The 14,077-nt window shown below is 52.5% G+C and overlaps 1 protein-coding gene across 1 annotated transcript; it reads right to left on the bottom strand.

Moving 5' to 3' along the window:
* Window positions 1-209: 209 nt before the first annotated feature.
* Window positions 210-13,877, bottom strand: Npas4 (neuronal PAS domain protein 4). The gene is made up of 8 exons (XM_028892831.2): window positions 5,495-13,877; window positions 4,589-4,740; window positions 4,297-4,399; window positions 3,908-4,181; window positions 3,613-3,722; window positions 3,136-3,271; window positions 1,582-3,011; window positions 210-954 (listed from the first exon to the last, which is right to left on the bottom strand). The coding sequence occupies exons 1-8, from the start codon at window positions 5,667-5,669 to the stop codon at window positions 926-928; spliced, it is 2,409 nt and encodes an 802-aa protein (XP_028748664.2). The 5' UTR covers window positions 5,670-13,877; the 3' UTR covers window positions 210-925.
* Window positions 13,878-14,077: the final 200 nt, after the last annotated feature.

Below are 14,077 nucleotides of genomic sequence, written 5' to 3'. Positions count from 1 at the left end.
TAGCGTCTGCTTCGGACAAATGCTCAGTCTTTAGCACAGTGTGGACCACACACTGAAGGTTCAGAGCCAATGGAGAAATGGACAAGTTCATGAAGACATGTCAGGACTTGGAGGAGGGTCAGCCCGCGTCTCCCGCCCCAGGGCTCCTAACTCCTCAGGCTCTCTCTTCCCCACCCTTCCCTTTTCACAGTAGAGCAGGACACCAGAGGTACCAAAAAGGCAAACTGGACTTTATTATAAAGTTGGCTACAAAGTCACCGCAGCACCACGAGGTGGCCACCTGGGCAAGCCCAGGCAGTCTGGCGGCCGGGTGAGCCCCGCACCAGGTACACGCACTCGTGCAAGCACACGTGTGACGGCAGGTCTGCCTTCCTCCATCGGAAAGGAATGTAGCGTCTCTTCGCGCCCCCCACCCCAGGCGCGGGGCGCAAAAGTCACAGGAAGGGCCGCCAGGGCGGCAGAGTCCGTCGGAATTGAAATCCCGTTACTGCTTTGTAGAGAATTCTACGTGGGTGTCAAGAGCCCCTCAGGGCACAGGCTAGCCCCAGGTGGGCCATGCCTTTCCCCCACCAAAACCCAGAGGTGGCTTGGCCCCTAGGAGTGGAGAACTGGCCCAGGCCCATGGGGCAGCGCGGTGGGGAAGTGAGACTCCCCCATTCTCCGCTTGAAATCCATTCAAGGAAAGCTCACTACGAGTGAATACAGATTGAAATGGAAACTGGGATCGCTCGAAGTCCCTTGATTTTAAAAAGTTGCTCCCCTCCCTTACCCTCCCCCCTCCCCCCTAAATCCTTCAGGGCCTGGAGAATCAGATATATCCCCCTCTGGCCCCCAGAATCCCCCCAACAGTCCCGGGGGGGTGGAGAGCGGCTCCACGTCTTGATGACAATATGCCATACTTGACGACGTTAAGTCACAGACTTATTCAAAACGTTGGTTCCCCTCCACTTCCATCTGTAGAAGAGAGAGAGAGAGGGAGAGAGAGAGGTCAGTTAAGCCTATTAGGAAAAAGGGTCCTTGGGCTCAGACTTTGGTACAATGCTGATATATAACATGGGCTTCAAATGTGCTGGCGAGTGAGGAAATGATCCTGAGAGTCAGCAGACAGGGGGCAATGTGGATGAATGGAAGGGAACTGTGGCTGCCGCTTTACACAGACAGCACAAAGCCCCTGGGATGGAGCTACCAACTTCTACTGACTGTTGCTCTGCACCCCCTTAGGGGAAGCATCAACTTCCATCCATTTTTGTACGACTTAAGAAAAGTTTCTTAACTCTGGGGCCTTGGTTATTTTCATCTATAAAAGAGAGGTGGTGACTGGTCTAGGTCCCTCACAAACGTTCAAGCCTTTGCCATTGTCCATCACTTTATCCCACATCACCTCCCCTGCACACCAGCTCTACTAATCTTTCACACAAAGTGTGACATTGTTTTACCCTCACTACCTTCCTCAGTGATAGATGATATTGTCCACTTAATAAAACGGAGGTTCAGAGAGTGGAACTGATGTGCCTAATCTACCCATCATCTGATTGGAAGGCAGGGACAGGAAGGAGCTCTTGGACATTACGCTGGACTCACCTTCATGGAAGCTGTCTTGAACTTGGCTCTGGAGTTGATGCAACTCATCAGCAAACCCTTCGTAGGGGAATGTTGAGACACCTGTCTCAAAGGCGGTTTCATAGGTGGCCAAGTCCTCCAGGAAGCTGTGATCTTCTGGGGACAGGTTGTTGCAAGGTGACAGGGCCCCTCCTGGGACCTCTGCCTCAGGATCCCCTGGACCCCACTCCCCATTGGGGTCTGGAGTAGAGAGGTCCATGAAGATGTCTTCCACTGGCGTCTCTTCCAGGAATAAATGATCAGGGTCAACCAGGAAGTCCAGCTCCTGGCATTTCCAGGGCTTCAGATCCAGGCTAAGCACAGGGGGTCCAGCCCCTGACAAGGACAAGTTGGGGTTCAGGGGCTCCAGTCCTCCGAGTGGCTCCAGCCCCCCGGTGCCAGCCTCAGCTGAAAAGGGCCTGTCCATGCCCTGAGCCAACTGACTGATCTGCTGGATGAGACGATCTATCTCATTTTGCTCTTTCTCAGAGTATTGGAAAAAACTTTGCTTGACTGGAGAGGCCTCAGGCGTGAGTAAGCCTTCAGGCACCAGGGGAACATCCACAGAGAGGGGGCCCCGGAGCTGAGCTAGAGCCAGGAGTGTGCAGTCCCCATTACCAGGGCTGCTAGGACTTGGGGGCAACTTCTCATAGAGAAAACTGCATCCCTCCTGGGCGAAGTAAGTCTTGGTAGGATTGGGGCTCAGTTGCTCTGGGAAGGTTTGGCTGGGACTGTTGAGGTGTGCTTGGAATGCTGTGCTGGGAGGAGTCAGCTGCTCGTGGGCAGGGCTACCCAGAGGCTCTGGGAATGTGGCAGTGCTGGGAAGCAGCTGGTCTGGGAAGGTAGAGGTGCATGGAGTCAGTTGGTCTTCATAGCTTCTGGCTGAGGTTTCGGTCAACTGTCCTTGCAGTGAACTGGTCAGCGGGTCTGGGAAAGTTGCACTGCTGGGTGTCAATTGATCAGAGAACGTCACGGTGCTTGGAGTCAGCTGCTCCTGGAGAGAGCTGGATGGAGTGGGCAAGTGAGTCTGGAATGGTTCATGGAGGCTGAAGAGGAAGGCACAGCCTCCTGGCTGGCGGGGTGTGTAAGGTGGAGTACACACCAAATCCTTGCTCAGGTCTGCGTGGAGAGAAGGCTCAGGCCTAGACGGGAATGGCAGGTAACTGAAGTCCAGCTCTTTGGGGGGTTGGGGAAGCTCTTCTGATGTTGAGATCACACCTAGTTCAGGTGCCCTGGGGAAGGTGGTGCTTCTGGCGCGCCCCAGGGCTGGCATAAAGAGTGGGTTAGGACACTGCTCCTGGGAGAAGACATTCTCGGAGAACGAGGGTAGCATGGCTGGGGCTCCCAGGACACAGGCTGCCTGGGTGTCTTCAGAGTTGAGCTGCTGGCGGAGGCTCCAGGCTTCCGCGTCACTGGAGAGGAAGAAGCAGTGGCTTGTGAGGCGCTGCTGTCCTGTTACCAGAGTCCCAGTCCCATTCTCTCCACGCTGTCCTCAGCTCCTCCTCCCCCTCCACTGTCCTGCATCTTACAGCTTACCTGATAGGGTAGTTATTGGCAGTAATAGGGCCTTCTGGACCTTCTGAGTACAGCATGCAGTAAATCCATGCCCAGCCTCCATGCTTGGCTTGAAGTCTGACGACCATTTCTGCCTGAATATCTCCACTTTCAGCCACTGGGGAGAAAGAGAGGTCCAGGGTTAGCAAGTCCATCAGGCGACACCACCCACACACCCACCTATTCTCACCTCTACACTGGACTGAGGGAATCGTGGATTTTCTCTTCTGACTACCCTAACCTGTACCTCTAGGCTCCCACCTTGACCTTATCACTCAGTGTTTCTTAGCCCTGTCCTATATTGCCTTGACTTCTCACCCCAAAGTTGACTATAGCCTCCAGAACTGCTGGACTCAGTTCTGTCTCCTCAACATCAGTGTGGACCAAGCCCATTCCTGGTCTATCTCCCACGCCTTCTGCCAGCTTCCTGTGTTATCCACGGCCTCTCAGGACACTCACACAGGCGGTAGTGTTGAGAAGAAGCGTGGGCCAGGTCCTCAGGGTGTAGCAGTCCATACCATGATTTACAGAGCAGTTCGCTGCGCTCAAAGCCCAGGTAGATTAGAACACTGGGAAGGTGGAAAGGGTGAGGTCAGCTTTCTGTTTTCCTTACTTCACACATGCACTTCACACCCTCCCAGGTTCTCTGCCCACTTAAGCCCCATCCTCCCTGTCCTGGATCTAAGGTCAAGAGTCTAAGGTGCCCTTCTTTCTGGCCTGCCTTCTTACTGGAGTTTGAATACTCTGGGCTTACCTTTCAGAGATGTCCAGTAGAGCTAGGTCCTTAGCATGCCGGCTCTGAAACATGGCCAGGAAGAGTGAAGCAGGGCCAGGGCCAGGGCCAGGGCCAGGGCCAGGGCGGGGTCTTGGCTCCAGTGGGGCACAGAAAGCTGTGAACACGGGGTTCCCTGCCCAGTAGGCCCCAGGTGGATGAGCATGGAATCGACCTCGAATAAGCACCAGTTTGTTGCCTGCACTCTGGCGCCGGAGGGACTTGGAAGTGTTGAATCGGCAACGGAAAAGGCGATCTAGGTGAACAAAAAGAAAAACTGACTGAGAGAGTGGGCACCAGAGGAGAAGTAGATGGTAGATGGGTGGAGCAGGGAAGCAGAGGAGCACACTGAAGAATGGAGAAGCGCTTACCAGCCTCCAGAGCAGAGGGCATGGTGAGCTGCTGGCGAACAGTCAGATGGTCAGCAGGGTCAATGATGTCGTAGATACTGTCACCCTGGGCAACCAGATCCACCTAGAAGAATGAAAGAAGAGGTGATCATTAGTGAAGACAGCAAGAACCAGTCTGTGACCAATAGTTTTTCTCAGGGCAGACTCCCCCCCCCACACACACACCTCCAGTAACTCTCAGTGTCTCAGTAGCGGAAAGCTCATTTATCCCACATATGCCACAACCTAAGATGCAAAGACTTTCAGTACTCACCATAGAGTGGCCCAGATGCTCGCTCACACTCTCAGACAGGTACAGCAACTTCCCCTCAGCTGTGAACACGAGCAGAAATCCAGGTAGTGCCGCCACGATGTCTTCAAGCTCTTGAGCTGAGAGAAGCCCCGTGGGGCCAGCCAGAGGAGTGCCTGTAGGGTGAGAGGATGCGGTGTCGGGATAAGACTCAGGTACAAAACAAATGAGGAGAGCATCATCTGAGTCTCAGAGCAGACACAGGAAATTCTCGCAGACCTAGCTCTGAAAACACCTGTTGACCCTATGCTTGTGGATTTTGGCCAGAAAACCTGTTGCTAGAACGATCTAGCCAGGAAGCCCTCAGACTTCCAAACCCTGCGGGAACCTCAGCAGCCCTGAGCTGTCAGCACTGTGGACAGAGCTTTCCCGAAGGGATTGGGGTTCAGCACCGCGGACAGCACTCTTAGCAAAAAGACGGCTGGTTTAAGCACCGCGGACAGCAGCGCGCAAGCGAGCTGGTTTCAGAACCTCGGACAGCGCCCCATTGAGCGTGGAAAGACCCTCTAAGCATTTCCTAGCACATGCTGCTCTTGCCCAGACTTTGCCTTTGCAGGCTTTCCCTGCAGCTTGCCAGGCTTCCTTCCGTCCACTCCCCGGATTCCTGGAATGCCTCTGAGGCAATGGGAACCTGGACCATTCTGTTTTAGCTCTCCATCTCCCACAAATCTGGTGCTAGGGCCATCGTTCAGGCTAGTCTAGACTCGAACTCAGGAGAAAAAGTAGCAAGTCCGGAGTCCCCTCAAGTCCCTTCTCTCCACAGTCTTCCAGAACGCTATCCTAGACAAGCGGCAGTTTCAGCGCGTTCCCTCAGCTCCTCCATCCCTGGTCCCTGTCAGCTCTGGTCTCCGGTAGCCCAAGTTTGCTCACCTCCAGCAAAGAAGACACCCTTGCGAGTGTAGATGCAGGCAAGACTCATAATATGCAGGTAGGACAGCCGGACCTTGTCCGCTTCAGCCAACGGCAGCAGTTCCTTGAGGTTCCGGATCTCGGCGTTGATCTGGTCGCGGCGCGCCTTGGAAGCGCCCTTGGTGGATCGGTACATGACTGCCGGCTGTGGAGCTCCAGCTCCGGCTCCCGAGCACCTGCGATCCTGTTCCGATGCACCGGAGGCTTCCTCTTGCTTGCTTCCCAGTCTTTCGCTCAGGCTCTCGCTCGCTCCCGCTCCACTCCTGGGCTCCGCTCGGCAGCGCTGCCCCCCTCGCCTGCCTCGATCCGCCTTATATAGCTCCTGGCAGGCGTGGGGGGCTCGTTTTAGAGACGGAGGGGGGAGCGGGAGGCGGGAGGCTGGGCTAAAGCAAGCTGCAGCGGGAGCCACTGGCTGGGGAGGGGGGGCGCTCCTCCTCCCTCCCTGGCTTCCTACGTCATCTTGTGACGTCGAACGGGAGAGGGAGGGGGCGGGAGAAGGGGGGGAAGGAGGCTGCGGAGGGGGCTGGCTGGCGAGAGCTGTGCAGAGCCAGGCGTGGAGTGCAGGGACCCAGGTTTCCCACTGTATTCTATTGAGAGGAGGAACAGTGCATGGGTTAGGGTGGGCTGAAGCCCGTGGCAGGAGAGTTTGCAAAAGGCCTAGGACCGGCTGGTACCAACACCGGTTTTTCTAAGGAGGCAAAGGATAGGAAGGGGAAGGGACCTCTGCGAATTTGCCTCTATTTGCCGGGCAAAGGTCAAAGTCACATGAGGAACTTTCCTTAGGTTTGGGGAAGGGGGTAGGTCACAACCGGAGGTCTTTGCTGGGGTCTATTCAATCTGAAAATCCCTTAGCCACTTTCAAATAAATAATTCCTTCCTCCCCTCCAAGCCCTGGCCTGAGGGTCTAAATCTCTAGGATGGAATGGTATTCCTGTAGGGAAGAGACCAGCTGAATTCGGCCTTGATCATGTATCCAGGGCAGCATAGGGACACAAACATCACCTCTGTGGTCCTCGTTCCTCTGTTAACCTTAGTCACCTGTGGGGGAAACTGAGGCAAGGACCCAGGGCCTGGTAAGGATCTGGATCTACATTTAGGCCTCCCCGCACCCTCTCCCACTTGCCAGCCCCCAAGGAGAGCTGCTCCCCCGCCCTCTTGCGAGCCCCAGTCTCTCCGGCGGGCTGGGGGCGGGGGCGGGGCTGGGGGAATCCCAGCTCCATATTAGGACAGGAATCCTCCGGCGGCTGCGGCGGCGGCGGCGGCGGCGGGCGGGGCCAACCGGCCTCCGCTCTGCTCCGGAGAGCTCCCCCCACCGCTTCGGCGAGGAAGAGGGGGAGGCAGCTAAGAAGCCAGGGTCTGCTGAGCCTCCGTGACTGCTGCACCTACCCAAGACCCTTTAATTCTGTCAGGCTCCCCTTCCCAACTCCCTCCAATTCTTGCTCCGATTTTAGCGCCAAGGCTCCTCGTTCTGCCTTTCCACTCTCCACTCTGTGTGTGTGTGTTTCCTTTTTGTTTTCTGCCTCCACTGAATGTTGGGAATTTGTGGACCCCTAAACCCCTGAAAACTGCACCTTTGGTTTATTTATTTTTTGTCCGGCTTACCCCCATAGGGTGGCCTTTGCGTCACACCGCCCCCCTCTCCCTCTCTAGTCACTATATATGACTGCTCTCTACGGAGGGGATGGGTACCCTTTTTTTATCCCACAACCTCATAAAAGGAGAAAGCGATGGTCTATGGAAACTTTTTGCCTGAAATCTCATTTAGAGTAGGAATATGTAAAAACACTTTTAGGGCTGGAAAAAAACCAAAACAAACAAATAAAAAACAAACAAGAACATTTAAAAAGCTGGGGGACAGGGACAGTCCTGGCTGTAGAAAGTCACAGAGGTAGAAATGAACTTTGACACCAAAGAGAAAAGTTTGTGGTCAAGAAAACCCTCATGGAAAGGGGTGGTAGCAAGAGAAGCAATGTGGAGTGAGGAGAAGGGGGTGTTGGAAGAGAGTGCGTTCAGGAACGGGACTATGACTTAGTCGTAGAGCACACTTTTAGCATGCTCAAGGCTTGAGTTCAATCCCTAGAGATGCCAAAGGTGAGAGGTGGGTGGGGAGACGGGGGAGAAAGAAGAGGTACATGGTTGTAGAGACCCTTTCCTAGTGTTTTGTGCCATTCTAGTAGAGATTGAAAGCATCTACTTAAATCATCACGCGGCAAGTGGATTTCTTTGTTTCTTAGAGCTGAGGATGGAACCAGGGCTTTGTGCATGCTGGTCAAGCATTCTATCACTGAGGCTCATCCCTAGCCTGTATTCCTCACAGACTGCTTTAAGCCTTGGCTAGCAGACACTCTTGGTATCTCCTCCATTATAAGTTGTGTCTCTCTGCTGGGTCCTGCTGGTCTCCCAAGCAGTTTGAGCAGCTGGGAAAACAGGGGATGGTGGCTACTGTCCGTGGTGCTGAATATTGCCTTGCCAATCCGATTGGCCATGGCCTGCCTGTTACATCAAAGTCGAGGTGGGCCTCAGGATGGACGAGGGTGACAGGACGCAGCTGCCATCCTCTTCCCTGAGAATATAGATGGGCTATTTACAGGGGCGGGGGTCGAAACTTCTGGGCTGTAGGAAATAGTTGAGCTAGGGAAGAGAGTTAGGGTTACGGGAGGACTCCTTGGTTTTTTCCACAAGAATGGACTAGGGATAAGGAACTTCGGAAGGGGAGAAGGGTCTAGAAAGGGACACGGGAGGGGGGAGAGGAGGGATCATCCTAGTTTGACTACTCTGATTCAAGTTGAGAAGCTCTGTGTGCCCCCAATGTCTCCTCTCCCTAGGCCAGCTCCCACTCTTCTTGCCTCCCACCTCCACAAAACTATTTTTAACTGTGAAGAACCAAAAATAGCCTGGCAGCAGCTTCAGGCCGTGGGAGAAGAGCTATTTATATCACCAGTGACGGTTCTGAAATAGCAGGCAGGAGGAGGGGGGCGGCTGGCACGCTAGAGAGCTCCTGGCCGCTGCTAAAAATACCGTCAGTATGAGTCATCCTGGCCTGGCTGAGTCACCCCACTCTCTCCCCCCCAAGCGGCAGGCGGCGGCAGCAGCAGCAGAACAGAATTGGAAGCCTGAGATGGGGGAGGCATCACAGCCTTTTGTTATGGGAAAGTGGGCAAGGAGTGAGTTGAGAGAGGGGCTTTGGGGGTCTGTGTGTGTGTGTGTGTGTGTGTGTGTAGAAGAAGTAGGTGTGGGTGTACAAGAGATTCCCAGCAGCTCTGCCCTCCTGCTATAGGATGCTTGAGCAACTGAAGGGGAGGGGTGTGTGTGTGTGTGTGTGTGTGTGTGTGTGTGTGTGTACTTGGCTGAAGCTGTGTTGCATGTTCTGTGTCTGCATCCAAGCCTGTCTGTCTGAACACACTTGTCTATCTGCATCCATGTATCTGTTTGCATGTGTTTTGCAGCTGGGCTCTGCATCCTTGTGTGTCTACACATTTGCCAGTACCTGCATCTGTGGTTTTGATCTGTCTGTGTTTTTCTAAGTCGCTACCTTCCTGTGTTGCATGTGGTTTTGTATTTTGTGCTCACATATATTTATTTTATAGTTCTCTGTGTGTTTGTGTCCATATCTGAGCCTGCCTTGGGTCTTTTGCACAGCATTTGATGGTCTGTATGGATCAAATGCCTCCCGAGACCCGGTGCTCCGTTCCTTGCCCACTCTGATACCGTTTGCTGGTTTTTTTGTACCATCTGTCCTTTGCTCACCTCTCTCCACCAAGCATCTTTCTTTCTAACTCTTAGCCTCTAATCATTTGCAAAGGCCTCTCTGCTGCATGCAGTCTCTGCAGTGGAGAAAAACAACCTCACAGGAACACTCCCCTTTCTCTGGAACTATCCGGAATCTTCTCTGGCCTGCAGGAGTGAGTGGTTTTCCATCACTCCATATTTGGGGAGCTGAAAGAAGGGCTTTCTTTAGTTCTAAAAAAATTGCTGGTGTGGGCACAGGCATGTGTAGCACGCACATACACACAGAGACACACACACAACCGAGAGAATGAGAGAGAAAAAAATATCAAGGTCCCTTCTTTACTGAGCAGAGCTCGCATCTGTTGCCATGGAAACCCACCCACTCCTTCCCCGAAAAATCACCAAGAAGAGGTGATGGCATCGAGAAGGGATTGGCTGATTCCTTTCTTTATTTTTTCCGAAAAAGGCCTTTTTATAGCAAGAACAGGCCATGAGATCCCTTGCTCTTGTCTTGCATAGCTTTATTGGGGCTCTAGAGGGACATCACCCCTCAACCCCTATTAGAGAAGAAGTGATGTATCTTTTTCAGAGATTTTCCGGGAGGAAGACCTCCTGAGGAGTTGGGAGGTGGGTGGAGGATTTGATTCTTCAGAATATCATGGAGACTCCTGGCTGCTTTTTCTCAAAAATTGGAACAAGGATGTTGACAGAGGACTGTCAGTGTACGTGTGGTGTTTGTCTGCACAAATATGTCTATGAGGAAGGGAAGGAGAGAGGAGAGGAAAGAGAGGAAGAGGAAGGGGAAGAGAGAGGATGAGCCACTTGCGAGGGCTTTAGAGATGAAAAGGTGTTGAAGGATGTGGCACGCAGAGGTCATCTGAGCAGACAGGACAAGATGACGGGGCTGCAAGTTCCCACCTGACCACAGCTGTGGTGGCTTCATGGAGGCTCCAGGAAAGCTGGGCCAGAGCTGGCTAGGAGAACACAGACGCTTACTGATCCTGACTCTAGTGCCAACCTGACTCTCAAAGGCCTCCTGCAAAGCCTGGCCACCAGCCACTGCAGCCATCTTGCTCCCTCAAGTGAACTCTAGCACACTGCCAAATGGCTGGATGGTAGAGAGGAAGAGAGATTCCTTGTTTCCTCCTGTGCTTGAATTGCTCCAGAAACGGGGTCATTGAGGACTGTAGGTTGGGAAGACAGACCAAGAATCTGACTCTATTGAAAGATGCATCTCCATCCTAGAAGGCTACTATCACCCTTAGCGAGCAAGGATGTGGCCTGTGTGGTAGATTTAGCACCATTGAAAGTGATGGAGTAAGGGGACAGAGGGACTTGCTTTGATCTCTTAGACATTTTTTTTCCATTTATTTATTTATCATGGTGGGGACACACATGTGTCATGGTGTGCATGTGTGGAGGTCAGAGGATAACTTGCAGGAGTCAGTTTACACTCCATCACAGGGTCCTGGGCAGGGATCAAATCCAAGTCATCAGGCTTGCCAGCAAGTGCCTTAACCTTCCTAGCCATTCTATCAGCCCTTCTTAGACATTTTCTCAGGACTAATATGGTTGGTATTACTATGTTCATTATGTAGTTGGTGAAATTATGATCAGAAATGGACAATGGCTTAGTCATACAGCAAGGTGCAGGCAATGCTATGCTTTAAGCCTAACTTGCTCACAGAAATTTGTTCTCTTACCACATCGAACAAAAGTGGGACCTATATACTATGACCCCAAATAAAATCTGGTCCACTGCTTCTTTTTACAAATGAACTTTTACTGGGACAGATTCAGACCCATTAGTTGACTTATGGCTGGGCCCGTCTTCAGACAGCCACAGAGTTAGGTAAACACAGAAGGACCAGGGACCACCAAGCCGAAATGTCTACTCCCTGACCCTTGACAGAGAAGGCTTGCCATCCTTAGAGCAGAGGGCAAAGAAACAGCCCCCCTACCGAACCCCCTCCCGTCACTTTGTCTCTTTCTAGAAAGCTCTCTGGTCTCAAAACAAACCAAGCTGTCACTTCATCTCTCTCTCTCCTCTTTCTTTGCTTTTTTAAGGGAGAACTTGGGAAGCCCTTACTAATGTCTAGCCCTCTTCATAACCGTGAATGTACAGTCTCCCCCAAGCAGAAGTGATTCTGCATACCCTGTTCCCATGACAGCATGAACTCCAACTGGCAATGAAGAATCAGGTTACCCCATTCCACCCCTAGTCTCTTTGGGACTGCATTTTGGGAAGATGAGTTGTCCCATATTGGAAATGAAGTTATTATAAGAAGACCAATTTTTCTTATAGGAAAATATGAGATACCAGGTCTCCTGATGTCTCTAATCTGACTCAATGGAAGAATATACACCTTCCCAGAGAGGGTGGGCAACTTGCTCAGGGCCACACAGCCAGAATGAGATGAACTCAGAATTAAAATCCATGTTTCTCAGCTTCCACACTCTTTGTTTTCTTTTTAAAAACCTAGATTTTCTTATTACATTGTTCTTTTGAGTTGGTGGACTTGCAGTCCCATAAATGTTTTCCAGAAGGTTCTCTGGCAGTCCTCAATCCATTTATGCAATGGAAAGCTAGCCCTCAGGTAGGACTGGCTTGTGCAGCATCGAGCTGGTCTCAGCTGCTCCTCCATGGGCTGTTTTCCTTCTCCAACCTTCCCATTGTGAGATCACTCCCTCAATCCCACTTGCTCATGGAAGCACTCAGAACGTTTTATCTATTTATGGTTATGATATCAACAAATCTCATGTGAAGAGGGTACACACTGGCACTCACGCATGGGAACGGTCAGAGCCAGGGCAGTGGGCTGGGCAGGGGAGAGGGACAAGGAGAGATGGAGTGGGTAGGAGGGGGAGACTAGAGCCTGGATGGGGAAAATGAAGATATCTGGGTAAGGCTTGAGGACAGGGCTGATAGAGGGGCCTGCTCCAAGGAGGGGAGAAAAATTAATTCACAGGACACACTTTAAAAATTCAGACCAGGGACCCCATTGCCTCAGTGGCATGAAGATAGAAGTGGAGGGCATGACCCCTGACCTCTAGATCTGCGGGCCTGGAGGAGGAGGCACCCTCACACATTCATGCCTGTGATCTTCCTCAGCAGGTGAACTCTTCCCTGCCCCGATGATCTTCTAGGGGTGACTAGCACACCCCTTCTACCCTCACCGTCCCACCCGGGCCTCTTCCTTATTGCACTTTTAAAAATTTGAGACAGGGTCTCAGGGATCCTAGCCTAACCTCAAATTCATTACATAGAGGAGGACAACCTTGAACTTCCTGTCCTCCTGCCTCTACCTCCCCCGTGCTGGAGTTACAGGCATGCCCCTGTCTCGTGGCTACATTTGTCAGTCTTAATTATCATGCTTTTTCCTCGTCTACTACCCCAGCCCCTGCCGCCATGTCCAGCATCCACCACAGGCCTGGGCAGGAATCAGGGACTAAGGGGGTGGAGGTGATGCTCACTACATACACCTGAGGGATGAATGGGGCCAGCCTCTGTGGTGGATGCTGGCAGTGGGGGAGACACAAGCCTGGCTTTAACATCGTGGAGCCTCCACACTGGTGAGAAGACAATGCCAGCCAGCCGTCTGAATGAGAGACTCACAAAAGAAGCATCGGGGTACTGGGGGATGAAACGTAAGGGAAGACCAGGCCCAGGGAGCTGGCAGTGGGCTCCCTAGGGAGGTGTGTTTGCGCTGTGTCGCTGGGAGTCAAGTGGCCGACTGACTGACTTGGTTGTGCTGGGTGGGTGGGGTAGGGTGGAATGAACTGGATGGAGCATGGTCCTAAGGCTTTATAAGGTGTGGTGGGTCCTGGTGGTAGAAGCTAACAGGTGCATTAATTAGGTGGACACAAGGCACTGTGTTTCTTTAATAGCTGCCCCCCCTCCTTTAACCAGCAGATTTGGCTGCAGGAGCTGTGCTGGGAATGGACCTGAGATGAGGCCGCCAAAGCTCAGGTATTAACCACCAGGGCCGGGAAGTGTGAGGAGCAACCCAGACCTCCTCCCAGGCTGTGCTGAGGTGACCTTTCCCCTCCCCTGCCTGCGCCCCCCCCCTTCTAGCCACAGGCAGCTTCTGTCATCCTGTTCTCCGCAGCCCTGTGCACATACAGCCCCTTGCCTCTCCCTGCACCTGGTCATCATTTTCCTCAATATCTTGGCTCAAATGTCACTCCAGAAAACCTTCTGTGTCAGGTCAAATCCCAGCTACAGGTTCCCTGGTACCCTGTGCTTCTCTCACCAGCTGTGACAGTGGCAATTCTGGACTTGGGTCTGCTGATGAGTTGGCCACGGTCTTCCCTGGCCTCGACTGGAGCCCCCTGGGTAGGAATGGTCTGCTTTGTCCACCACCAGCTTGGAGCAAAGTACTCCCTGTGTATTTGTGATATACACATATATATGTAATTTATATCTATATAAGATGGAAAGAATGGAGAGATTTTTCTTGGTGAAGCGAAGGCTGAGAGGAGGCGGCTTGTCATATTCAGAATGGAAGGGCCATTAAGAAAGGATTGGGGGCCAGTAAGACGGCTCATCAGGTAATGGTGCTTGCTGCCAATCCTGACAACCTGCGTTCAATCCCCAGGATTGACCTGGTGGTAAGAAAAAACTGACTCCCACAAGTTGACCTCTGATCTCCACACACAGACCATGGTGCATGCCTGCCCACACACATGCACACAATATAAACAAAAATGTGACTAAAATGATAAAAAGAGGAATTTGAATATATACAGGATCTTCACACAGAGCTGGAAGACAGTCAAGGCAAGGAAAGCAAGAAGGTGGGGCCTGGAGGGAGG

The sequence above is a fragment of the Peromyscus leucopus genome, chromosome 1, assembly GCF_004664715.2.
Source record: "Peromyscus leucopus breed LL Stock chromosome 1, UCI_PerLeu_2.1, whole genome shotgun sequence".
Taxonomy (NCBI): domain Eukaryota; kingdom Metazoa; phylum Chordata; class Mammalia; order Rodentia; family Cricetidae; genus Peromyscus; species Peromyscus leucopus.
Note: the sequence above shows the minus strand (reverse complement) of the source record. Positions and strands in the feature narration are given on the sequence as shown.

Excerpts from the sequence above, each read along its gene's own strand:
- Npas4 (XM_028892831.2), bottom strand. The coding sequence starts at position 5,669 with ATGTACCGATCCACCAAGGGCGCTTCCAAGGCGCGCCGCGACCAGATC. Across the intron at positions 4,400-4,588 it reads AGCATCTGGGCCACTCTATG|GTGGATCTGGTTGCCCAGGG; the intron begins GTGAGTACTGAA and ends TCATTCTTCTAG. Across the intron at positions 3,012-3,135 it reads GCCAATAACTACCCTATCAG|TGACGCGGAAGCCTGGAGCC; the intron begins GTAAGCTGTAAG and ends CTTCCTCTCCAG.